At 42.1% G+C, this 27,195-nt stretch overlaps 2 protein-coding genes across 3 annotated transcripts; both read left to right on the top strand.

Annotated features, from left to right (window-relative positions):
- Positions 1–828: 828 nt before the first annotated feature.
- Positions 829–15,567, top strand: hp1bp3 (heterochromatin protein 1, binding protein 3). Its single transcript, XM_086041545.1, has 13 exons — positions 829–972; positions 2,297–2,374; positions 4,138–4,315; positions 4,649–4,726; positions 4,841–4,997; positions 6,768–6,911; positions 6,999–7,058; positions 7,134–7,273; positions 7,502–7,592; positions 8,286–8,445; positions 8,547–8,658; positions 9,374–9,544; positions 14,300–15,567. Exons 2-13 carry the CDS (start codon positions 2,311–2,313, stop codon positions 14,880–14,882), a joined length of 1,938 nt encoding a protein of 645 aa, XP_085897671.1. The 5' UTR covers positions 829–972; positions 2,297–2,310; the 3' UTR covers positions 14,883–15,567.
- A 1,172-nt stretch (positions 15,568–16,739) lies between these two features.
- Positions 16,740–26,579, top strand: sh2d5 (SH2 domain containing 5). 2 transcript variants are annotated; one of them, XM_086041592.1, is made up of 10 exons: positions 16,740–16,941; positions 17,941–18,006; positions 18,083–18,163; positions 18,577–18,651; positions 18,736–18,882; positions 20,753–20,953; positions 21,034–21,220; positions 22,354–22,459; positions 24,601–24,760; positions 25,482–26,579. In XM_086041592.1, the coding sequence occupies exons 2-10, from the start codon at positions 17,956–17,958 to the stop codon at positions 25,701–25,703; spliced, it is 1,230 nt and encodes a 409-aa protein (XP_085897718.1). In that variant the 5' UTR covers positions 16,740–16,941; positions 17,941–17,955; the 3' UTR covers positions 25,704–26,579. The 2 variants fall into 2 exon arrangements, with proteins under 2 accessions (XP_085897718.1, XP_085897719.1); XM_086041593.1 differs by lacking the exon at positions 16,740–16,941 and adding an exon at positions 17,002–17,482.
- Positions 26,580–27,195: the final 616 nt, after the last annotated feature.

Here is a 27,195-nt window from a genome sequence, read left to right as displayed (position 1 = left end):
CACCTCAGCTGGGGGTGTCAACCTTTTATTTATTTTTTTATTAATTAATTAATTTTTTTGTCGCGGGCCACAACGTAGTTATATTTTCCTTCAGACGGCCGTTGTGACGGTGAACCTAAATAAGTGAAACCTCATACTATATATACACGCAACAAGTGGATGAATAAGTACTTTTGAAATCATAGGCTAGTATAAACTTTATAATGTTTCATTTATTTTAAAAGGAGATTGGGAACAAAAAATGATAGTGAATGCAATTTGCAATTTTCGTATTTTAGCAAGAAACATTAAGTTGATGCACATTTGCTTCCTCGGGCCACATAACATGTCGTGGACCGGATGTGGGCCCCCGGGCCTTTAGTTTGATGCGTGTGCCTAGAGGATTGAAAGAACTGTATAGAATAAATACAAAATAAAGAATTAAAATACTGCAAATTAGCATAAAACACAAGGACGAAATTAATACTAAAACTGAAATAAAAACACTTGCAACAACTTAACACTTACGGACCACAACTCCCATGATCCATAGCAACAGACACCCTCGATACGTGGTCATATTTGTAGTCATTTTCGCCCCCAGCCTCAATTGGTTTGCCACGGTAAATGAGGTTGCATTTCTTTACACGGTACCACGGTTTTAAAAACGTCTTATTTTAATACACGTGGTCGTATCAATATAAACCAGAATATTGAATGAAAAACAGTTTTTTGTTTGTTCGTTTGAAATCTATTTGGCCTTGTTATTCAGAAATGAGTAAGTCTACTTGATGGCTCTCAATTAAAACAAAGGAGGTGATAGCGATGGTGGGAGAGAGTCCACAAGCTGCGTTCCGCCATGACAGTCGAGACGTTGTGACGTCACCAAGCACTCGAACGGGGCGGGGCTCGTAAACAGAGGAATCGAAATAAAGGATCGTGCACTCATTTTGAACTCGCGAATATATCCACTTTTGCACAATAAAGTCAAAGGTAAGTTTTCGTTGCAGTTTTAGGGACGCTCGGAGAGTCGTACGTGGGAATTATTGCAGACTGGGGCGGGTTTTTGAAATGCTCGCGCGACGCCATCAGCACCACCGCCGCGTATGTGTGTGACACTCAGTGTATGTGTGTAACATTAACCAGAGGACAAAATGGCGAAATTGGCGATTTTCCTTTCCTCGACGTTGGTCAAGAGTCCGAAGAGAGCCGGTTCGAAATGCTTTGTTGACTCTGGGGGAGTTCGTGTATTTCACGGTTTTCGTCCATTAAACGACGTGGGGCCTCCTTGAATTGAGGTAAAAGGCATTGCCTGTTTGAATCATTTGCTAGTGCTGGGCCCCGAACAATCTATTTTTTTCGCCAAGACGTTTATTATTTTTATTTATTTTGTTAGATTATTTTTCGGTTGTGTGAATTTAGTATTAGCATTTATTCTACACCCCCTAAAATATTAATTTTTTTTCGGTGCTGTACTTCATTTCTCCGCTGATTCAAGCCATTCTAACTTCGCCGCTCTGTAACCGTTTTCACCTCATTCAGGACATCCGGGTAACTATCTTTCCACATTTGCAAAATTAATAATTTATTATTATTATTACCCCCCCCCCACACACACACACACACACAAACAATAAAACGCTCAAGTTGCTTTGGTATTCAATAATAAAATTGCCCAAATCCGTGCTGTTGAACTCATTAACAACACGCTGGGAACTATTGTCCATTCCAAGAATCCCCACATTCTCAAAATAGCACACTATAAAAAATATAAGTCCCAATTTTTCAAATTAGAACCTCTCGATACCTGAATTATACAATACAATACAATACAATAAAATTGTATTTATATAGTTGACATAAGAGACAATTTAGTAAGCACATTTTGTAAGACATTCATACCATTCTACTTCTGAAATATTCACTCATTCAGGATGTCTTTTTCACGTCCTATATTTTTTACTGTAAAATTATCAAATTTAAAATGTTTCACACCTTTACATCTTCCCTTAATTCATGGCCAATTCAATCCATTCCAACTGCAAAATGTTCCACTTATGCAGGAAATATGTGAGATATTATCACATTCCTTAAATCCCCCCCAAATTTTACAGTAAAATACCCAAATGAGGCGTTTTACACAATTACCCCTCTCTTCCACATTCCGTGACTAATTTATGCCATTTCAACTTCGATTCTCACATTTCAACAAGACAATTCCACAGCATGAGCATCATCTTTTCAGCATTCACATGCGATTTTTATAGAAATTGCATTTTCTATTTATTTATTCATTTATTTATATAAAACTTTCCAGATCAACCTCCTGTGATGCCGATTCGCCGAGCAGCAGCTCCAACCCAGGAGAAGGCCCTCTCGGCTACAGCAGAAACAGGTGTGCACCATTGAGAAATCTCAGAGAGACTGATGTTATTGCAATTGCATGTACCATGCCATTAAAAAAAAAAAAAAAAAGTTGACGCAATGGCGATCTTGGAGGAAGGAGTCCCTAAGTCAGACATATTCTAAGTTTGGGGTCATTTCACACATATCAAGGAAGATAAAGTGCAGTGTGTCTACTGGACAACAACTTGATTTTGATCATCAACAAAAGATAGCGTTTCAATGTTAACTAATATAGCATACCATAATTAGTTAGAAGTATTGTAATGTCCCGCAAGTGATCAAGGATAACAACACTTTGAATGGCTTTATTGAACAAATGCTAAGAAAACAAACTATACACTATGCTGAGTTGCACTAATTTGAAACCACCTATAAATACAAAAAAAAAGAAGAAAAAAATTAATACCAAACCTTTTTTTAATGTATAAGAGTGAAATCATATGAGTAAATTTAGGGAAAAACACTGTGCTAAATAAAATAAAACTAAACTAAACACTTTACATTTTTTTTATTTTGTTTTTATTTAACCTTAATCCAATATGTTTTGTTTTTCTTCTTTAATATGCATAACGTGATCTACACATTCAAAATGTGGTATGCACCCGGAATGGAAAAAACTTTAATAATTAGGAGGAAAATAATATTTTTAGCGGTCTAAATTAGTGTATTCTAACAACCTATGTATGTTATGTATTTTATTGTTAGGTGTTGCCATTAAGGATTTATGGAAAATAGGTCATGTTGTTTTAATTTAGAGTGGTGCGATTTCCAAGTTCCTAAACACAACACTCGGTACGTGCTCTCAGTGACTGTTAGTCACTCAAGATCAGCAAGAAAGGCTCTCTCTCTGTTTTGATGTCAACCGCAGGTATACAACAACTGTATTTGGTTTTTAATAAAAGTCAGTTTGTCGACTAATTCCTCCATAATCGCTAGTAGATGCTAATGTGTGTTAGCACACCACAACAGGACATGCGTACGGTGTTCCATCCGGCACACGGGAGTCTGTGTGCTAATTCCAGGAACGACTGTCCCAATGTGAGAAATGAAATTGGGCATCAGCCACAATGTGCTGACTTTTTAGATGCTCTTTTATCACCGCCATGTTGCTATGAAAGGAGATTTACATCGTTTTAAGTAATTTTGTGAATGTTCCCAGACTTTGGACTGTGTTGCTAATGCTAGCGCCATGACACCCAATTCCCACAATGCTTCTGTTTACGGATGACCCGGATTACCACTAGTGCGCATCAGTCCATTTACCATTTAACATGCCTTGAGAAAGCGGCTAATTAACATGGAGTTGCAAAACGATTCTTTTACATTTTTACATTGATGCATATTTTAAGCATTTATATCGATTTTATGTCAATTTTTGATAAATCGTTACATCCCTACTGACTACCATGTCACTCATCTGGTTAAACCCCGCCATTTAAAGCATACACACTCAGTCACATATAATCAGTAGAACGTGAAGAATGCGCCCCCAAGTGGACAAAAAAATTATACCTGCACCTCACATGCCCATTTTTGTTTAATAATGCAAAATCATATTTTTCCTATGAACTCATTCTATCCCAATGACATATTTTAGATGTCATTTCACAGAGGGTCTGAAAAAGTCTGGTACTGAACAAGTTAATTGATGGATAATCAATAGAATATTTGATTCTAAAAATATTTGTTAGCTGTGAAGCAATTCAAAGTGCCAACCAAACCTTGCCTAAAGGCTCTTTTCATGATGATCAGGACGTGAAGACACCCCTGAAGAGTCTCCATCCGCCGATGGGGAGAAGCCCGCGTCATCCACGGAGGCCACCGGCAAGGATGAGGCAAAGGCGGGCGACGCGGCCGAGCCGGCGGAGAACGGCGAGAAGGCAGATGAAGGGGCCGGCGACAAGGCAGATGACAGAACAGAGAAAAACGAGTGAGTTCTCCACGAGCGCGCCTCGTCGCCACTACAGGGGACCTGCTGCGATATTTCACTATGATAGCACTTTTATCTGCTCACATGGTCCTTACCTCCACCGGATAACGTCGGGCTGCTCCTTTGTTGTGCGGCGTAGCGTTTCCACTGAGAGGTGATTTGTCCAGGGAGATATATATTTTTGATTTTTATTTTTTATTAGATTAGCCTTTGGAAATCTGTGTTCATTTCCTGACTGTGGTAACCTCCCCTCTTCTTGTTCTCCTGAGAAAATGGGAGTGCACTAGAGTAGCTACTACTTATTTATTAAGGCAGATGTTCTCAAATTTTCAGTTTATCCGGACAGAGTGAGAAATGCAAGGACTGCGTGGCTGGCCAGTGCCCAACACACTGCTATGTTCTCCTACTAAGGTGAGGATGCGATAGAGATAAGGGTGGGAACCATCACAGTGAAATATCGCTCCTTGGCCTCGACGAGCCGCGCCATTCAATTCTTCTCGCCGTCCGCCATCTTTCCCCCTCCAGGCTGAAGGATGGCTATAAGTACAAGAAAGCCAAAGTCAAGAAGGTGAAAAGGACCATCCCGGTGTGGGCCAGCGTCGGGGCCAGAAAGAAGCTTCCCGTCGCCAACTTTGCCGGCACGCACAACAGACTGGACCATCTCCTCATAGAAGCCATCACGGTGTGTACGCACGTGCAGTCATTCCGTTTAGTTTGCTTGCTTCTTTTTTTGGTCCCTTAACGCAACAAATACATGATTTACATGCATTCGTTTTACTATTTTGTAATAGTTTGCCCTAGGGGTGTAATGGTACTCCAAATCACATTTCGGTTCGGTTCGGTTTCTTGGAAACTTCGGTTCGGTACGTTTTCGGTACAAAAAAGATGTCAAGTCTTTTGAAAAGATGACAAGTAAACGGTATATTTTTTAGAAAAAATAAACAAAAGTGAACTATTCGGGTGATATTCTAAGAAATTACACCAGAATAAAAAATACACTAACAATAAAGATCTCTTAATTTTGTAAATTATTAAGACACTGAAATCTTTAAACACTCAGCAGCAACAGCCTATGACACACCTAAGTATTCAAGTTAAAGACAAGTTGTCATTACAGTACATACATACACTTTTTGTGATGAAAAAAATACATACAATAACAGTTACAATTATTGCTAACTGTATTAAAACTCTTTTTATAATGAAATATAGTAACTTTAAAGTCTTTATGAAATTATTTACACTTTTTAGGCATTAAAATCTTTGAATGTGCAACAGCATATTGTAACGAATTGGGTTACATCTCTAGCTGTTATGAATTGCGTTATATAAATAAAATTGTATTGTATTGTTGTGGACGGATTTATGTTTTGCTGGTTGTGATGTTTCTGAGGTTCATGAATGCATCGTATGGCTAGTGAGAGGAGCAGCTGAGAACGAAGGAGAGTGCTGTTGTACTTTGTTTTTGGCTAAAAATACTGCTTGCTTCCTTGTCTACGAAACATTCAAAGTCGGATGATGTTGTTTTAAGAGTTATTATGTACAGCATAGCCGCTGATCTCATGTAACAATGTCGGCACACAACTTTGGAACTTACCTTTCCCCATTGGCGATTTTAACCGGACAGCCAGAATGTTCCCAAACAGGAGACCGCAGTGTACGGGGGGGACCTTCGAGCTCTGGCTTGTTTGCGTATCCGTTTGCTCCTCTTAGTGCCGCCGCCCTCCTCTCCCGCGTGCAACAGTCAATTGCGCCCGTGCGTAATCTCGCGCTGATAAGTGGACCGAACCGAACATGCCATACCGAAACGTAATAAATACACCCACGTGTACCGTTACACCCCTAGTTTGCCCATTGGTATTTGTTTACAACAGAGAGTAATTCTCAAATCCACATTCGTGCAAACACACCTTTTCAAACGCACTTTTTAAAATACACTTATGTGCAAAAATGCATTAACTGATGAATGTGTCTTTATATTTAGGCCATATGTATGCTGCATATAATCATTATAGACAAGAAGAAAATATCGGCATTCAACCTGCTAAACACTGGACATTGGTGATTTTTAAAACGGCCAAAATTGGCTGATGAAATCGATTTCCTATGACAGTTTGTTGCGATATTGATCTAAGTCCAACCAGTCACCAAATCTGTCTATTTCACAAAAGATGATGATTAACATTCACTGATGCATACTCAAGCTAATAAAAATGCTAAGTGTAATAATGGACTACCCCCTATTTGTCAAAATTAAAAGTAAACCTTGATTTACGCCAGTATTCATCTGGAAGTTATGCTTTTACTGTTAATATCTGCACTTAAATGATAAATGAGTTCAAATATCTGCAATGAGCAAGCCCAGTTTTCCTTATCCATACTATTTTATATGTGGGTAATATATAAATAAAATAACACCTGTTATCCGTATCAAAACCTCCTTTTTGTGCAGTCATTTAATCACAGTTCTGGAGTTTCCTACCAGTCGGTCATGAAGTACATCGCCAAAAAGTGCCCCGACATGGAACTGGACAAGAAGAAGTTTCAAATCAAGAAAGCGATCAAGAAGCAGCTGGAGAAGGGCACCATCAAACAGGTGACTTGAAGCAGCCGAATCGAGACACACATTAAGAAACTCCCTCACGGCTCATTATGACACACTTTTCTACTGTTGTGGTCGTAGCTGAAGGGCAAAGGCCTCTTGGGAACTTACACCATCGGGGAGCTGACCTCCACGTCCAAAGTAGGTGCCTGTTGGTGCAGGAATTGATGCGCTGAAGTTGATTGTGACGATGATGGCGATGGCGGTGTGTTGCAGAAGGCCGGCTCGAAGCAGGAAACTCTGGGAGACGCCCTGCCGCTCATCATCACGCGTCTGTGCGAACCCAAAGAGGCTTCATACCTGCTGATTAAAAAGTATCTGGAGCAGCATTTTCCCAGCCTAAACATCGAGAACAGGTGTGTGCGTGGATGTTGGAAAAAAAATGGGTGTGAAGTTGAATCCATGCTTCTCCTTTCCTGTTGCGTCAAAAGAAATGTTTGCCATATCTTGTTTCCACTGTTTTGCGTATGCTGATGTCAAGTGTTATGTGAATGCAAAATCAAGCCTTGCTGAGTTCTGTGTAAAATGCTGAATCTTCTCTCGTGGCAGTTTTGCTTTATATATCATCAATGAATTGCTTTCAGGCCAGAAGTCCTGAAATCGGCATTGGTGAAGGCGGTGGAGCGAGGACAACTAGAGCAAATTACAGGGAAGGGAGCCTCTGGAACCTTCCAGGTAAAGTCATCCTCATTTCTACACATCTAAGTACAATAAACCCTTATTAGAATGTGCACCTAATGCAGACAGCTCCCCTAAATTGATGTATAATTGCCTATATTAATGATTGAACTTGAAACCTTAAACATACACCACACGACGATCCCAGAACACTTTGTGATCATTTCAAACTCATTTTACATTACCCTTTAAAATAAACGGAGAGATTATTTCAGATTGTAACTCGAAAACAGTGTGAGCTTCGAGGCTCAAACTTTAGATTATTTCATTTGACATCATTCATGAGGCACTGATAGAATAAAAATCAGGCAAATTGAAGCGGTGTCACTGGGGAGGGTGTGTGACTTGACATGGATGACCCAATACATGTTGATTAAAAGGTATCTAATTACCGCAACATTGATGCAAGTTTCGTTAGCTTGTCCATGACATTTTGCTTTATGTGTTAGCATGAAGCTACGGGGAGTACCATAATACAAAAAAGTTATGTGGTTTGATGAAATACACAGTTTACTTCCCATGGCATGGATAGGTGCAAGTTTTTTTGTAAATAGTTAATTGGGTTCCATACAAGAATGTGTGAATTGTCAAGTTTGTGATTGACAAATTGTGAATGGGTGAGGGTTTACTGTAATAAAGCAATAGTAAACACTGCCTTTTATGCCGCATAAATAAATCATTTTATTGCAGCTGAAGCGTACTGGCAACAAAGTGCTGCTGAAAGGTGGCACCTTGGAGGACGCCATTTTGGCGGCCATCACAGCCATGAACGAGCCCAAGACTTGCAGCACTACTACACTGCGCAAGTATCTGGTCGATGCCAACAAAGACGCCAAGGAGTACCAGCTTGGTGAGGCACTGGGCGCCCTCTAGTGGTCTTGCTTGTAAAACCTCTGCGTCACCAGCCATATTTGTGTATGGCTAAAAACAAAACTGTGTGTGTGTATCAAGTGGCTAAACTGAGAAGGACCCTGACCAAGTGTAAAGTCCTCGGCTGGATGGAGCAGATCACCGGTCACGGGTTCACAGGGACATACCGGCTTTGCTTCCCGTTCTACCCAAGGTAACACTTGTTCGAGGAGACATTTTTTTTGCGTTTTTGTTTTTTTTGTTTTCTCCCTTCAAAATTAAAGTATCTTAATGATTGTATCACTGTCTTCAGTTCACACCGATTGACGCATATAAAGGCCAGTCCATACTTTCTCCATTGCATATCCACGGACTGCTGATATGCTGGCAGTTCCATTCTTGCTACATTTTGCGTTTAACTTTGGTACGTGTTGGTCCTCGCATCCCTTCTTCGCGGGCGCACATGGATAATTCAAATGCCAACCCCGCGAAAGTGAAATAAACAGCTCCTGTGTTTTGAATTAATGTTTGGGATAGTTGAGGCCAAGAATGTTGAGCCGTTTGGCTCTCTTAATATTGTTTCAAATTTGAATGATAAAGATGGAGATGCTGGTGGATGGACGCCTGCTTCGAGTAGCGCTTGTATGAGGAGAGTCGCTGGGATTCCAATCCAACATTTTAACAGATGACAAACAAAGGAGCTCTGTTTCTTCTTTTTCACAGGGGTTTCCAATTGGATTTTAAATTCTGAAACTGGAGTATGAACATGTGTAAAATGGGGATCGACCAGAAATAATGACAATTGTCAATGCTGGGGATGTCTATTAGCTTCCTCTGATACTACAATAAAAAGCATATTGGCTTCTCGACTATCGGGCCTACAAAAATAATATAGGTCTCTATTCATTTTTTTGCTTGTTTGTGTTCAGCCCAACTACTCTGTACCCGGACAAATTCAACAAGGTGTCCACCAAGCCCGCCGCCAGGTCCAGACGGAGAGCTTCGTCTGATGAGGAGGAGTCTGAGGAGGAGGAAGAGGAGGAGGAAGAGGAGGAGGAAGAAGAAGAAGAGTCTGAGGAAGAAGCTCCTCGGCGGAAGAGGTGCTTAACTTGATCTGTGGTGTGTTAAAGTGCCGGGGTTCTCCACGGTTGTCCCTGGGGACACTCTTTTTTTCCCACTTTAATATCTGTTAAGAACAATCGTGATCGCTGACAAATGGGGCACATGAAAACTGAGGTTCCACTAAACAGTTTGTCTAATAGTCAAGATTCTTTGACACCCATTCATATTTTGACCTGTCTTTAGCACCACATTGTGGCATTTTATAGGTCAGTTTTCAGCGAGTAGCTACGGATAGTTTTAACTGGAAAAAAATGTACAGCGGAACCTCAATTTAATGGACTAATTGGGGGAAGAGGTCGTCTGTTTAAGCCGATTGTCAATTACATCAAAGTCCTTTTTTGTGTCTTAAAGTAAAATACAGTACCAATTTTATTATTATTATTATTATTATTATTATTATTATTACTGTTTCATAGCTTAAAAATGCCCAGTACAGGAGGATAGTGACACTCTTCGATACTGGCGCACAGCCCTACTGTTTATTTATGACGACAGCAGCCAAAGTCAGAAACGCGTGACAAGTCTCTGTCTGTTGATGGCACCAGTAAAGAGAGCTGTGGAAAATTGTGGCCAATTCTGGAACTAACAGACTTGGAAAGGTACTTTGCAAAGGGGCATTTCCAGTGGACTGGACACCTACATTGTGTCCGATAAATCAAGGTTCCCCTACAATAGTTGAATTTGTGAATAGTGAACCGTGAATGTGTGGGGGATTACTGTAATCAAAATTTGTACGCAAGCTGGAACTTGCCTTACTCTATTACTAACCTATCAGTGGTGTGAAAGTGCCCCCTTCCTGATTTCTTATTTTTTGCATGTTTTTCACACTTAAATGTTTCAGATCATCAAACAAATTTAAATATTAGTCAAAGATAACACAAGTAAACACAGAATGCAGTTTTTAAATGAAAGTTTTTGTTATAAAAGGGAAGACAAAATCCAAACCTACATGGCCCTGTGTGGGGGAATTTTCTCATCTTTGCAGAATTATTGTAACTATTGTTTTGGAGCATGAAATGCTTTTTTTAAGGTCATGCCACAGCATCGCAATAGAATTCAGATCAGGACTTTGACTAGGCCACTCCAAAATCTTCATTTTGTTCGCTTCAACTTGGGGCCACGAACAGATGGCCTGACATTCTCCTTCAGGATTTTTTGGTAGAGAGTAGAATCCATGGTTCAATTTATCACAGCAAGTCTTCCAGGTCGTGAAGGAGCGAAACAGCCCCAGGCCATCACACTACCACAACCATATTATACTGTTGGTATGATGTTTTTCTGAAATGCAGTGTTACTCTTATGCCAGATGTAACGGGACACATGCCTTCCGAAAAGTTACATTTTTGTCTTGTCAGTCCACAGAGTATTTTCCCAAAAGTCTTGGGGATCATCAGATGTTTTTGGGCAAAAGTGAGACCAGCCTTAAAGGGACGGTGGGGCCGGCCGGGATGGCCATGTTTTCACTAACAAGTTCATTTTATATATTTTTTGAATAGGAAAATGATAAAAAATGAATTTTATCCGTTAATTTTGGAGAAATTAGGAAACAAGTAACTCCATTAATTGTACTTTCATTGCTTATAACGTCCAAAAATGATGATCAATTGGCACCAAAATGTATGTGGACATTCCTACTAATGCCCACTTCAAGATATCAAAAGGATTAACCTCTCCGTGGCTGATTTATGAGAATGAGAAAATGTGGAAGTCAGCAGAGCTACATAGATTTAGGCAGGGACGAGCGCGCGCTGCTTCTTTGCTTAAAAAAAAACAAAAAAAAAACACTGCTTCTTTGCTGATCACGGTTCAGACGGGCGAAGCATTAAACACCAGTCAGGATATTTACAGGGACTGAAGTGGGAATGAGTAGACGTGCACATTTATTTGGATGAGGAATGGCCCCAGTTTTTCAACCTACAACACGCCGTCCGATTTAGAACGTAACAGCCGAAATGGCACATTTCACTACACTCGGCTGTGCAGTCAACCTCGCTGGAACTTTTTGTTCGCTGAACATTCGCGCTTGTTCGATGAGGGCTTACCTCACTCTCACGCCGCTTCACTCAGGCAGAAGGTGGCGACTGCAAGCAGTGTCGGACACCGCATGCGACTGCTTGGGCGGCAACCCCGCGACATGAAGACACAGGCTCATGTACACCTCCACACGCTGGGCGGACAGTAAGGAGCTAATGTTGTTGTGCTAACGCCTTTTGTTTTAACGGCCTGAAGCTAGTTGTTGCTATTAGCCGTCCTACCAGCCGCTGTCTGCCTCCTGAGAGTGTACACGAGTTTAGCGGAGCTAAATGTCCGAAGTATAACCAGTCGGGGTTCGTGTGCGCATTCATGCTCTTGTCCGCTTCAGTCTGTGTAAGTGGAAAAGCGATCGCCACGGTATTTTTGATTTTGTGGAGTCGTTCATGATGAGCTCACGTTTGTTGTCAAGAAATCCAAAGTATTGTGCAGAACACTTTTATACTTTCACAGGTTGAAGTGGACAAGAGTAGTAATGTACATTTCCATTTTGCTGGCGATTGGTCGCCCTTTTTAGACAACAGAACTGACTAAGCGAGCAATATTACCACGCTTGCCTCCCTCCCGTGACGTAGACCGCCGAGACTGAAAACATAACATAAGTCTTTTATAATGGCAATATTGAGCCAACATGTTCAACACACAAATGCACATATCTAGCTAATGTTTAGCTTATATCATGCGTAGCAGCAGCTACTGTACATACAGATACATCAAGTACCATATGATTACATAAATTGCTTATATTAGATGGACTTTCCTTGCTTGCCCTTAAAATTCAGCATTGTTTGTCATATATATTTTCTTTCTAAAGCAAGACAAGGTTAGCCAATCAATTGGTGTTCAGTAGCATGCTTTCAGTAACAGCTGCATTATTGTATTGTCTTGAACTTCTCAAAAATAAAGCTCTTGTGAAAAATAATACAAAAACATTCATTAAAATAAATATTGATATAGAATTTAAATTAAACTGTCCTGAATGTTTGGGCTAAATAGCCCCTACTGTAAATGCACAAAACATTTGCATTTTCAACTTTGAATTCAATATGTATTCAATTTCAAGTTTTCTTGCTTATAGACTAGTCACCGACTAGTCTCAAATTTTATTTGCGACTAGTCGGCGTGCAAATTAGTCAAAATTCCCATCCCTAATTGCAACATCTTCCAAAGACACGACATTAGAGGTCTTAATTATCTCCCTTTTTATTATTCCAACACGGCTACTGTGGTAACTGTGGACCAACGCCAACTACAGTGCAAAAACAGAACACCGTCATAAGAGCACACGGATCCCTCTTCCTTCTCGCCTTCCGCTGACTCCTCCCTCACTCTCACACCTCACATCCAGCAAGTCGCGCGATGCATTCAGGAACCTCGGGAACAACAAAACTCAGCAAAAAACAAGTCATGTCAACACAGATAACCCAATTCGTTACACTTATTTAAATATTTTAAGAGTAGACAATTCCGTCAGTTGTCCATCAGTTATTTTTACTCATGTGCAACTGTCCGAATTAAGTAAATCCAAAGCCCCCCAGTTGATGTTTTTTGGAGTCATCGATGACTATGATAAAAAATTGAAGCACTGTTCATTCTTTCATTGACAATGTACTGTTACAATAAGTGCCAAGAGTGATGATAAAATAAAATGTCCTTTGTTGCTCGAAGGAAGCTTCTCAACCCCCCCTGCACCATACCACACCGAACAAATACGTGATTTTGCAATCAAAATACTTCATGTAGCCCAAAAGGGCACTTTAAAAAGCATGAGCAGCGTCTTTATAAAAGGACAGACAAAACAAAAAGAACAAAGTTGCACAGAAAGTGCAACATTTATAGATAAAATCTGCGCAATGTACCTGGGTTTCTAAGTGAAACTGGACGAGTGTCAGAGGCAATTCACCACCTCACCGACTGTATCGCTGAATTTTCTTGCCCCCAAAATGTGCGTACGGATGGGTTGAAGCATCCGTACATGTGCGCACTTTTTCCCCTCAATTTTTGGGGGAAAGGGTCACGTTCTTAACGCAGCACATTGCGTACTCATCTTTCACGCCTGTTTTGTGCGCACACAGCTTTGATAAGTCCGACCGCTGTACACTTGCGTATTTTTTCCCGTCAAGTTTTTTTTGATAGGTCACATACTTTGCGCAGGAAGTTGTGTACGCATCTTTCAGGCCCCATTTTGCGCGTACGCAACATTGATAAGTGAGACCCCAGATAAATTGTTTTAACGGGGGTAAACACATTTAAACACAGGGCCATGTAGGTTTGGATTTTTTTTCTCCTTTAATAATTAAGACCTTCCTTTAAAAACTGAATTTTGTGTTTACTTGTGTTATCTTTGACTAATATTTAAATTAGTTTGATGATCTGAAACATTTAAGTGTGAAAAACATGCACAAAAAAAAAAAGAAATCAGGAAGGGGGCAAACACTTTTTCACACCACTGTATGCTAAGGCAGTAGTAAAGTCAATAATTACAGTAAATATTTGTTTGGAAAACTCTTTAAGGCCAACAGTCCAATGAAAAACATTACAATGATGTATTATTAAAGGAATTGGAAACCTTGAAATAACGTAGGGCCATTCACTTGTAAACTGTAATTTCTATTACCACCTATCTGCAAACCACCAGTTGAGAATGACTATTTTGAAGTTGGACACTTAAATCACAGTGACATTTTTTCACCTGCCCACAGGCCCACAAAGAGACCCCCTCCCAAGGTCCGCCATCCCCCTGCTGCCAAGAAGGCCAGCAGAGGACGAGGACGCCCCCTGGCCAAAACGTCTCCCGCTAAGAAAGCGGCGGCCAAGAAGGTGACTAAAGCTAAGGCGTCAGCTTCTAAAGCCACCACGCCCATCAAGAAGCGAGTGGTTGCCAAGAAGCCAAAAACGCCTGCAGTCAAACGCCTGAACAAACGGGGCTCCAAGCGACCTGCCTCTCCCGAAGAATCTCCAGAGGAAGAGGAGTCAAAGGAGGCACCTGAATCGGAAGAGGAGCCCGTGGTCCCGAAGAAGCGGGGTGCTGCCAAGCGCTCTAAGCCGGCATCGCCGGCCAAGCGGCCCGCCAAAAGGGGCAGCGCCAAGCGTTCCAAGCAGGAAGACTCCACCCCTGAGGAGCCCGAGGAGGCAGAGGAGTCTGAAAAGCCTGAGGCCAAGAAGCCAACGGCCAGATCCACGTCTAGGCGGTCCGGGGTGGATTCCAGCGGCCAGCCCCCTGCCAAAAAAGCGGCACCCGGTGGCAAGCAGTCCGCCCGGAAGTCCAAGAGAGGAAAGAACTGAGTCCCCCTGTCCTGTCTGCCACCACCGCCGCTTTCATCAGTGCTCCCTTACCCGTCTTCCCCTTTTTTAATGGGGCAGTAGGTCTTTTAATTTTTTTTGTCATTTCCACCATACTAGAAGAAGAAGAAGGTTGTACTGGCACCAGTTTCCTTTTTAATCCATTTGTAGAGAAGCACTTCAGCTCTGGCTTGACATCCTGTAGCTAGAGCCATGTAGTTTTCTTCTTGATTTTGAGTTTTTTTTTTTTTTTTGTTCATTTACCTGATCCACTCTGTGTTCGAAGCTGGTGTTTTTCCAGGAAGTGACATGGTCATTTTAATTCAGACCCACAGCCTGTTCTAACACTGTGGTTCCGAGAAGCAGACATTCTGCAAGAATGTGTTGGCTGTTTGGGGGGAAAAAAACAATTCTGGACACGTTGTTGCTGTTCTACTTAAATGTCAAAACATCAAATGTCCCATTGTTTTTTGTTTTGTTTTTTTATATATATATATGTGTGTGTGCGTGTGTGTGTGTGTGATAGAAAATTGATTTTAATGCTTCACAGCTGTAATTCCATGTGCAGCTCTGTGTTGTGAATAAGGAAACCGCTGCTTAGTGTAGCGTCTCATCCCCCTGCATGCATGTGTATTCCTTGTGTTGTTAAGCCTTTTTTCGAAGTAATAAAATGGCTCTTTGTACATCATTTGCCCCCCCCTTCCTCCTTGTTCCTTCCACTACACAAGAGGAACATGTTGCGCAACCCATAATTAGTGTTATTGTTTCAGTTAACTGTACCTATACTGTACTGATAGTTTAGTTTTTTTTAGCATTTGATGGCAGGTTGTTTTTTGTTTTTTCCACACCACAGTGTTGCTAAAGAGACTGAAGAACTAATACTATGTGTGAAGATAATACAAATATCACACCTAGAAAGAAAATGCACAGTGCTGGATGAAATTATTTTATGACTAAACTACAAAACGAAATTGACCATTTTGATTGTATTTAAACCAAAAAATAAACTATTACACATTTTTGACAAATTAATGGAAGAAAAAAAATCCTTGGAATAAAATGTTTTATTTTTAACTAACTGCTGGTACATGTAAAAACCTTCACTAAAATTACTCTTAATACATTTTCATCTACAATGAATAGAATACAAACATGGAAAAAAATACTAGAATTAAAATGGACGACGCGGCACGGTGGACGAGTGGCGCACTTTGGATAGCACGTCCGCCTCACAGTTCAGAGGTCGTGGGTTCGATCCCGGCTCCGGCCTCCCTGGTTGGAGTTTGCATGTTCTCCCCGTGCCTGCGTGGGTTTCCTCCGGGTACTCCGGTTTCCTCCCAAATTCCAAAAACATGCATGGTAAGTTGATTGGACTCTCTAAATTGCCCCTAGGTGTGATTGTGAGTGCGGATGTTTGTCTCTGTGTGCCCTGCAATTGGCTGGCAACCAATTCAGGGTGTCCCCCGCCTACTGCCCGAAGACAGCTGGGATAGGCTCCAACACGCCCGCGACCCTTGTGAGGATAAGCGGTATGGATAATGAATGAATGAATGAAAATGGACGACAGTAATTGACGTACAGTACTAGAATAAAACGATTGACAATAATTACCAGGGAAAACGTTTGTAATCTGAAAGTAATGGAATGAAATTGCCTTTTTTCCAAAATAAAATTAGGAGAATAAAAAAAGCTTTTTCAAAAACATAATTTTTAAACTCCAAATTCCTTGAATGAAGCGGGTTCAGCTAAACATTCTGAACATTTTGAGGCATTAACATTTACGGGAATTAGGGGGCGGAGCAATTTCGAATTCCATCGCGTGGAGGTGTGCTACTTCCGCCTTCTGACACGTGACGTCACTAACCGTTAACGAGTAGCGATGAGAGAGCGGTGGGATCGAGGCAACCAACACACTGCGGCGAGCAGAACACAACTTCGCTCGGAGACTGCCACCGCCTCGTCCTCACCCTCCACCTACCACCTCCCAACGCGGTGCCCGAGCTTGGCTTGAGCAGCACACCTGCGCCGAAGCGCCACTGTAGTTTGGACGGCCGGACTTCAGGTGAGTGAGGGCGGCGGGGGCGTCGACGAACGGCCTCGGTTTATGAAGGGAGGCGGTCCGCGAACGCATCGTGTTGAGACGAGTTCGCGTACTTCCCAACTTTTTTTGTCAAGGGGAAACTTGTCGAGCTAATAGGAAGAGAAAGCTCGACTTAATTACCTGTCTTAATTACTTAACGCCAACGGTCTTGTGTTTTTTATCTGTGTGCGTATGTGTGAGTGTACGTGTCTCCTTGTGTGTAAATGTGTCTTTGTTGTTCTTGCTTTTTGCATCCAAACATGTTCTTGTGGATTCTCGTGAGAATCAACACATTGGAAATATTCAGTGGGCGCAAGATTTGTGAAGCCACATTTAATTCACAATATTCATCCATTTCCTATACCGTTGGCTCTCATAATGCTGGACTCTGTCCTACCTGACTTTGGGTGAAAAAAGTGGGATACACCCTTGACTGGTTGACACCCAAACATTCTTCTGTGACAATACGTGCTTTCGGAATGTGGGAGGAAGCCAGAGTACCCCTGCACTTCAGAACTGTGATGCAGGCATCCAAATCCTTTCTTTAATTGTGATAAATGTGTTTGTGTGTTTAGTGTGAATTATTTTTGATCCAGATAGAAATTTCAGTGATACTTTGGGAACACAGCATAAATCTTACATAACATTATTGCGTGGTTTGTGACACATATCCAAGTGGCGCACTTTGGATATGCATCATATGGCAGCGGGAATCGAATATGTTCAGAGTGGCCTCGACCAAATGTAGATAAAAATCCAATGGTTATTAGATACATTAGCTGCCAGTGCGAATGTACCGTAAACTCGCGGATTGGATACCAATGCAATCCGTTTCGAAATGTATCTCAACGTTCCTGTTCCGGTTGATTGGACAAGATAAAGTTGACGAAAACTGCTGGACTCTGCCCAACGTGGCCGTAAATAGAATTCGGTGTTTATACTTCCTTTTTGTACGCTGATGTAAATTGTATGCGTGTGCAGAGATCTCCAGGCATCATGGGCGAAGAGGCAGTCAGAGAGGATGGCGCAGTGATACGATCAGCTGAGGTCAGCACTATATTAGCGCCCCTACTTGCACATGTTTGTTTCTCTCTACATTCAATTCTACCTATTGGCTCCCAAGTACGTAGGCTCGTTTTCAGTGGATGACAGCTGCCTGGATGACCAGATGGAGCAGTTGCACAGGAACCTGAAGACCCTGAAAGTAAGTTCCGCCACTTGACTTCAAAGTTGTTCCAAGTTCAAAACCGCATTTTTTTTTTTTTTTTAAACCATCCACCTCATGAAACCTTTATGAAACTAAACAGGCTGTGTTTTGAACAACATGAAAGCCAAAGAGCAAAAAAAAAAAAAAAAAAAAAAAAAAAGTTAAACTACTCGCCCTTCTAAGATGTCAAGAGGTTTAAGGGAATGGTTGCAACTAGACTTTGGTCATCTCTTGAAAGTAGCTCTGGATCTTGGCCTAGCCTAGCTGATATTATGTAAATTAGCACAACAGCTCGTACACAGAGTCTTTTAGAATTATAGTAAGCAGATAAATGATTGAATTGGCAAATAAAAAGTTAATTTTCAGCAATATGTCCCCTATAATTGTGCCACTCTACTTTATTCTGTCAGACATGCAAGAAGAGAAGGCCCGTATCCCTCAAGTTCTCCGTCAGAGGCGTGAAAATGTATGACGAGGACGAAACGGTATGGATGTGTATTTTATTATTTACTTTTTAGCAACTACGCTCAACAACATTTTGTGTGGTCAACCTGTCATGCGGCCTGCAGACCCTCCTGATGGCCCACGCCCTTCGCAGAGTGTCACTTTCCACCGCCCGGCCCAGCGACTCCCAGTTCGCCTTCGTCTCCCACAACCCAGGCAGCGCCGACGCCCAGCTGTACTGCCACGTTTTTAGAGCCAGACACGCCAGAGCCGTAAGAGACCAGCTCGCCATCTTTGTTTGTTACTACACCAAAAGGAGGGAACGTTAATGATCATCGTTCTACAACGCAACATTTTTAGAAATGGCCACCTCCTCCAGCTACTGCTGGGAGGAGCCCCAGGTCTTTCCTGGCCAGCTGTGAGACATAGTCCGTTAACTACCTGTGACCTAGGTCTGCCCCTCAAGCTCCTCCTGGTTCGACATACCTTGAATGCCTCATAGTCTCATACCTGTAACCAGAGATGGGAACTTGCGACTCGGACTCGCGAGAGACTTTAAGGCGCTATTTTTTTGAGACTTGCAACTCGACTTTGACTCGTCCACTATACTTGATTCAGACTCTTCTTTTGGGACTCGTAAACATTACGAGTCTCTGTAGTGTGTGCTCTCATTTTTTCTCCTTACTGCAAATGTGTGTGTGCGTGTGGCTCAGGTGCCGGCTGGCAAGTTGCCCCGCTCTCCCCTTATCTTTCCGTGCGCCCGAGCAACAATCATTGTGAATGACATCATTTAGACAAATGTGACAGCAACACACAAACAGCCACCAGCATGGCAAACTCGGGAGCAAAAGGCTGCTGTGGCACTGACTTGACTTGGACTCCTGGTCAGGGACTTGGGACCGCAAGACTTGACCGCTCGTGGGTCAAAAACTTGAGACATGACTTGGACTTGGCTTTAGAGACTTGTGCCCATCTCTGCCTGGAACACCTCAGATTGTTTCCAGTGTCTTCTCAATCTACCCCCCATTGGGAGGGGTCTAGAAGGCTTTCAGTGGAGATGCCAAAGCCACCTGCACGTTTCTGCACTTGTCCAGAAGGATTGTATGCAAGCGTTTTGGCAGTCTAGAAGTCAACAAAACCTCCCCAGTAAGAAAAGTAACACCACTTCTGTTAAAACAATCTTGACCAAGTGGTTGCACTGAAGGATCTGAATCTATAAAAATGGCTTTATATTAGCCAACAGGTTAACCAAAAACCAAATTAGGAATTACACATCGCATAATCAGTTCAAAGTCAGCGGGCCCTGATCTGAGCACGGGACCAGCTGGTGAAGATCAGCCCCGTAGGCAGGGCCAACCAGGGAGGAGACCAACCCACATTATGTTTAGATTTTGAAGACAGTATAAATGTGAGTGCTACATGTTAGACCGCGCCCCTTTTCTGCCCTCGCCCATCTCGGGTGAGAGCATTCGCGAGGATGGATAAGCTGCCCAGATCTGATCATTGTATGATTCCTGAACTTCAGAGATGGTAAAGAAAACTGACTGATCGATTTGTGTGAGTCCTTATTTATATTGCATACCTTTTTGAAAGATAAAACGAACACACGGTGGTCGACTGGTTAGCATGTCCGCCTCACAGTTCAGAGGTCGTGGGTTCGATCCCGGCTCCGGCCTCCCTGTGTGGAGTTTGCATGTTCTCCCCGTGCCTGCGTGGGTTTTCTCCGGGCACTCCGGTTTCCTCCCACATTCCAAAAACATGCATGGTAAGTTGATTGGATACTCTAAATTGGCCCTAGGTGTGATTGTGAGTGCGGGTGTTTGTCTCTGTGTGCCCTGCGATTGGCTGGCAACCAGTTCAGGGTGTCCCCCGCCTACTGCCCAAAGACAGCTGGGATGGGCTCCAGCACGCCCCGCGACCCTTGTGAGGAGAAGCGGTACAGATAATGGATGGATGGATGGAAAACGAACACGCATAGAGTAAGTAGTTGTTTCGTAAATTGCTAACTGGGCCAATGGACTCGAGACCTCCAAAACCCCAACGGCACCTTCAACAACATTTTATCCGGATAGACTGAGAAAAGATTGTTTGACTGTGTGATGAAGAAAGTGGTATGAGCAAGCACGCCCCTTCTCCTTCTAGGCCCAGTTCCTGAACCTACTGCTGTGCCGCTGTTTCCAGCTGTCTTACTTGGAGAAGCACCCGGACGAAGCCCAGGAAGTTTCTTCGGGCTCTGCGCCTCGACGTAACCCGTCGCTTCTGAACCACGGCTTCCCGCTCAGTGTTAGCGCCCTGGTGTCCTTCAGAAGAGCTCCCTTTCGGGGCTTGATGTTCGGCTCCAAGGTCGTCAGACAAAGCGGTTTTGCTTGTTTGAGCGGGGCGCTTATTGAAACACTATTGACATTTTCTTTGCCCGTGTGCAGAAACATGACAAGTCTTCCGAGGAGCAGCAGCTTGGCAGCCAAGACGAGGTCTTCCCCACCTCCTCCCCATCGCTGGTGCGCAAGAAAGCCATCCGCAACAAAGTGCTGCGCTCTGGGGCGTACCGCTCCTTCACGTTCACGCCGCTCAAGCAGCGCCACGTGCAGGAGAGCCTCAGCGCGTCACAAGGTGGGCCCGCTGTTCACAGGGCGCTCTCCAGATTCAGGGAGTTGATTAGGTAACGCCCTCGATAATTGCTCGCTTGCTGGGGAGATCACGTGAGGGTGTTTATTCGTCACGTTTAGCAAGGCTGCCACGGGTGCTCACATTTGAGTCTTTAACAAGCAGGAGCATGTTTAGTTTTCTCATTGTTGGATGCTGGTCTTCACTTCTTGCGAGTACAGTGATTCCTACCCGTTCACGCGCGCGCACACACACACACACACACACGCACACGCACACGCACTGACAAAGGATAAGGACCTAGCTGTGCCTCAAATGATAACAACAACAAAACACATATAAATGATGCCTTCAATACAGTGTTTGTAATTGTCAATAGATGCCACAAGATGTTGGCAAAGCACTAATTTTGGCAAAATGAAACCCTTCCAACTCCACAAGGTGTGTTAAATCACTAATTTTGTCTAAATGAAGCTCCTCGATTCACTCGACCAGGTTAGTAGCCATGACACTGGAATTTACCATCCTTACGCCCACCCCAAAATGTTTGTAATTGCCTAAAGATGTCACAAAACATTAGAAACACATGTTTCTATTTGGCAAAAGCTATGGTCTGACAAAATGAATCTCCTCCCCTCAGTTCAGCATCATTTCTTGGCACCAAGATGCCATCCATCCTCTGCTATGCTGCCCTGGTGTGAACAACGCCACTTTGCAACCAGCAAACACACCAGTTGTCAAACAATAACAAGACCTGATTCATCTGTTTAAGCGTTTTAATCACCACTTAGCAGAGCAAAAACATGCTCATGCAGTGAAGATTCTTCAAAATCTCCACGAACAACCCAGGCTATAAACCTGATCACTGATAAAGATCGTCATCTCTCATTAGAGCTGTGCACCTTCAACATACTTCCTTGGCACCATGCTTCCATTTTCTACCACTTATTCGGGGAGCGGGGGTAGCAGCTGTTGCAGGGAAGCCCCAGACTTCCCTCTGCCCAGCTACTACTTCTAACTGTTCTGGGGGGATCCCAAGGCATTCCCAGGCCAGCCTAGACAGTTGCTGTACATGGAATACAAGGTGTGTCTGTTGCAGCAATGTTCTAAGGATGTCTTCTCTCTCGTCCGCGGAGTAGAAAAGGACAAAGACAAGACACTGGCAAGACGATCCCGGACGCCGAGCTTGGCGGAAACCGAGGAGGCGCTGGCTCAAGCTGTGTGGTGTTGGGACGGTATTGCAACGTGAGTGTGTGCATTTTTTGGTCATGATTGAAAACACTTTCCAGGTGTCTTGATAACATGTACACTTGTGTCACAATAGCATCATGATCAGAAATTGTAGTCCACACCACTGAAATTAGCCTGTTTGGAAGCAACGGCCCTGCTTGGCCAATGGCAAGTCCAGCTTTCGTTACCATGACGAAGCCCTGGCGTTATGTCTACAGCGGCATCGATGTAGGGGAAGAAAAGGAGTGCCCGTTAAGACGTTAAAACAATTTTTACTCACGGTGGCAGCAGTTGACACGCTCCGCTGCGTGTATGTGGCGCATGGACATGTCATTAAACACAAATAGCACACCCACTGCCGCCACGTCAAAACATTTCATCAAGCAATCAAGTATGTGGTTACTGTTTGGCTTTGACATGCTTGTTTCAGATTATTACTCTGCATCATAAAATCTGGGAAATTAAGATATTTATCCTCCTTTGTTCTCCAGATCATTACATTTAGCAGCATTGTAATATGATGATGCACGCCATAATCTGAACATTTACTCCGCCTCTGTTGGAGACTTCCACTACTGGGAGTGAGAAGCACCGGGTCATCTGCATACATGATAAGGTTCACTATTGAATTTCCAATCCGGTCTTGATTCTAATTTGGTTCACCGTTTCCTTCAAGGAATAATTACACATCTTTACCTTTAAATCCAAATTGATTCTGTAGTCTTTATAAAGTCTTTTAGTGTTAGCAGCACATTTTTTTTCAGAGTACTTTGAACAGTACGCTAATGTTATCGGCCTGTAATTATCAAGGCGGCCCACTTTTACCAGCTTTACCCTTGATGATGGCGACCAACAGGACAGACAACTTTAAATCTGGGAGAACGCCATGAAACATGAGGCTAGGAAAACAAAGCAAGGGGAGGAGCTAACTGCATACTAGCATTATTTAAGATGTTCAGCAGAGACCTGATCTAAGCCACTCCCTTTGTCATTAAGCAGAGTAGTAATTGTCACATTATCATCAAAGAATCCTCCTAGTCAAAAATCTCTATAGGGTTCGCGCAGAATGCAATTAAACAAGGTGCTATAATGCTTTTTTTTAATGATCAGAACCAGTTATTCCCTCAGTAGTACTGGTAAAGTTAGTTTACAATTATTGAGAACTCTCTCTTCTCTCCAGAAGTCAGCCCTCAATATCTGCTATTTTTTTACAAATACTTTATGAAACGAATGGCCTACTTGTATCTCATTTGCTTCGTCTTCGTAGGAGCACATGCCACTTTCATATATAGCTTTAACAATACCCTCATACATTTAGCATATTTCTCTCTTATGACAAGTTTTCACGCTGCCAGGTTACACGTAATAGCATCTCTTCATATGTTGATTTCACGTAACGACTTATCTGTCATAGTCGAGGAAACTAAGCGGTCTTCCTCACAAATGGTTGACCATTCCGATGCTTCTGTTTTGAGAGAATTTCGTTGGCTCGATAAGGAAGAAATATTCAGCGACAGGCATATACGATCAGATGTTAGAGCATTGTACAAGAACAAGAGCATTGAGAAAAGAGTCCCAACTTCTTGTTCCCAACAAGACGTACGCCACCAGACATCCGCCCCCTAACGATTCCCATACCAAGGTCCCTTGTGGACTCTACTACACTACGGAAGTGGGAATTAAGAGAGTTCAGATTGTCGAAATCTTGTTTAGCTCAAAAGGTCTCTTGCAGGCAAAGAATGTCACACGTCTCCAGAAGGTATAAAAATTGTCACATGTTCACTTTAAAGCGGGAGTCAACCTAGACATATTTTTTTCAAGAATATGTTCCCAGCAGGCCCACTAGTTGAAACACGGCATTCTGATTAATTTTGCGTTTGTGGAATATTAAAGTTAAGCAGCAAAATGCACTCTTTCTTAGCTATCTCTGGGGGCGGCCATTTTGTCTTCTGTCGACTGAAAATGACATCACAACTGCTCACAACGACCAATCACGGCTCGGATTCAGTAAACAGATCAGTCGTGATTGGTCGTTGTGAGCAGTTGTGATGTCATTTTCAGTCGACAGAAGACAAAATGGCCGCCCCCTGAGGCGTCTAAAAACCTTTGGGTTGACTTCCGCTTTAAAGCCAACACAACTTCCTTTGGCATCGCAGTGACAGCAGCTACTCCCTCCTGGCTGATGACGTTTTGGGATCCTACCTCCTGTGCCCGCACCCCAAAAAACCCAAAAGTGGATCCCTCATCATTCGCTTCCCATCTGGCCTCATCACCCACCTCATTGAAAACACACGTAAAGGGAATTTCCTTTTGGAGGTACCGTGTATGTCATTTACTAATCTGTTCTATGAAATTCTGTAACAGTACTTTATTCCCATCGTTTTAGTGTGTTTTTCATGGCTGCACTGCTTCTGCTATGTGTATGCAAATGTTTTGTTCACTAAGATTTCAGCCTGTGTTGCTATGTCAACTTAATCTGCCCAGGGCCTTCAAAATCAGTAGCGCTGGCTGATGTCATTTAAACTTGGCAATGGGACTGTTTAAATGTCTTTAATCACACGTAAAAGTTGCCCTTGATGATATCAGCAGTTTTCCAATCCTCTGATTGGTTTGTCAGCGGAAAATTTATTACAGCCTAGTTCGACTCGCAAAACAGACTTAAATACATTTAACGATTATTAAAACATCTCTGGTGAGCATTAAATACTGATGTCAGTGTCGATTGTGAACTTCTCTAGGTGATGCATGTGTGCATTGATTGGTTCTCTAATTACAAAGTGATAGTGGTGGTGTTAAAGGGTGGATTGAGTCGAGCAAATCCCTACTGAAGGCCCAGTTACCAGTTGCACGGCCCGCTAATGCGACTACCTCCCTCTGTACCTCACTATATGGAATGATTTGTTTTTATACCGCTGTATACCACAATATGCTCGTGAAAATATACTGCAACACATTTCAACATGCAAATTGTTAGTAAATGCCACGTTTTCATGTCAACACTAAACAACTGTCCTTTTTTTTCTTTGGCATGTGGCAGAAATGCAAAGCCGAATTCAGTTCCCTCGCAGAGCTTATTGAACATTACACAGAGAACCAGGACGTGCTGCCGTGCCGGCTGAGCTGCGCCCGGGTCAACCACTGCTACGAGTGGGAGGAGGAAGATGCCACAGAGTCCAAGGCCCAGGAGATGCGCAGAAGCCTGAACAAAAGCAGAATGCAGAGGATAGTGAAAGGAATAGGGATGAAATTTGGACACTAGAAGTGGTCAACTGCTAACCTACTTTTTTTTGCACGCCATCCTTCACTAAATCACGTTTAAGTGTGGTGGGACATTTCAAACTTTTATTAACACAAAACACACCTATTTATTTAACCTGTTGGCACTTCAAGTATCTGTAATAGGTCATTTTGTCAGAGCTGTTTTTGTACTAGCTGCTTTTACGTTTTTATATGTGTATGTTGATGTTGTTTTTTTTTTTAAATCTAGTTCCAGAGTGTTTTAAGGCATGTACTTGTCCTTAACAAATTTGCTCAATCTTGATGGGGTTTAAGAGCCCAGGTTGTTAAATCTGATGGCAGAGTGTTTTTCCCTCCATTGTCAAGATGTTGCAAATATATGTGTTTAAATTTAATTGTTTTGTTGGTAAACCTGATATCAGTAACACTTGTAGAACTTTTCAGGACACCCAAATGCTTATAATAATAACTTCCTATTAGCAAGCTAGCCTCCGGGCGAAAGCCTGGCTGGTGGATGTTGTTTAGTCATTGTCAAGAAATTGTAGTAGAAGTACCAGTAGTATATTTGGCTCTTTATTTAAGCCTAGCCAGTTTTTTTTCCCCCTCTAAAACATAATGGCTTAAGATACCAGCTTCCAAATAAGAAAGGGGGATTAAAAAAAACACAATTCAATTTTTACACCCTTCAAAAATAGCTTTGCGAACAAGACATTAAAAGTGAATCACAATTTTCAAATTTTTAATTTATATAAAATTTATTAATTCCGATATTGAACACCCAGCAACAGAAAGATATCTCCTTTTAGTTCCTTTAGTAGCTTTTTGTACAATAAACTTACAAACATGTATTAAATCAGACTGACATTCCCGAATTAAAAATAACTTTTGTATAAAGTAAGGATTGTGTGATTGGGTTTTTGCTCTGAACATTATTTTTGCATTATTTTATGATACGATAGTATAAGCCTTTTAACTGCATAACATTTTTGTGTGTCAGTATGAATGTAATAAGTTAATATGTATTGCTCGTTTTTGCAAAACCACAATTGCATTTACCACAATTGCATTTATTGTTTGAGTAGATAGCCGCAACTCTACACAGTAGATGAGGAAACATCAAGGAACAATACATTATACGTAAGGCCTTGTGGTTTAAAGGATATCAACTTATGCAGTATTGCTATTTTAGAAATTTTACCTTTGGTGATCATGTAACTGATGTTGTTTTCCCTGTTAATTTAGCAACTATCACAACTCCAAGGAATTTTGTTTCAAAAACTCCTTACTAACACATTTTTTTTTGCGTGAAATCACCTTTTCTTTCTGATTGCCAAAGACCATACAATTGTTTTTTCTTTATATTATTTATTTACATCAAACCACAATTTAATCATTTAACTCCTTCGTCCATTTTCACCGAAGTTATTAAAAAAAAAAAATTGTCATCTGCAAAATTGACGTTTTAAAAAAATCTAACACCGTAAATTAAAAAAAATCTAAATAAAAAAATCAAA

Source organism: Filicampus tigris, chromosome 9, assembly GCF_054856515.1.
Source record: "Filicampus tigris isolate MCC_2025a chromosome 9, RoL_Ftig_1.0, whole genome shotgun sequence".
Taxonomy (NCBI): domain Eukaryota; kingdom Metazoa; phylum Chordata; class Actinopteri; order Syngnathiformes; family Syngnathidae; genus Filicampus; species Filicampus tigris.
Note: the sequence above shows the minus strand (reverse complement) of the source record. Positions and strands in the feature narration are given on the sequence as shown.

Excerpts from the sequence above, each read along its gene's own strand:
- hp1bp3 (XM_086041545.1), top strand. The coding sequence starts at position 2,311 with ATGCCGATTCGCCGAGCAGCAGCTCCAACCCAGGAGAAGGCCCTCTCG. Across the intron at positions 6,912-6,998 it reads AGAAGGGCACCATCAAACAG|CTGAAGGGCAAAGGCCTCTT; the intron begins GTGACTTGAAGC and ends TTGTGGTCGTAG. Across the intron at positions 7,593-8,285 it reads GAGCCTCTGGAACCTTCCAG|CTGAAGCGTACTGGCAACAA; the intron begins GTAAAGTCATCC and ends ATTTTATTGCAG.
- sh2d5 (XM_086041592.1), top strand. The coding sequence starts at position 17,956 with ATGGGCGAAGAGGCAGTCAGAGAGGATGGCGCAGTGATACGATCAGCT. Across the intron at positions 20,954-21,033 it reads GCTTGATGTTCGGCTCCAAG|AAACATGACAAGTCTTCCGA; the intron begins GTCGTCAGACAA and ends GCCCGTGTGCAG. Across the intron at positions 22,460-24,600 it reads TGTTGGGACGGTATTGCAAC|TGACAGCAGCTACTCCCTCC; the intron begins GTGAGTGTGTGC and ends TTGGCATCGCAG.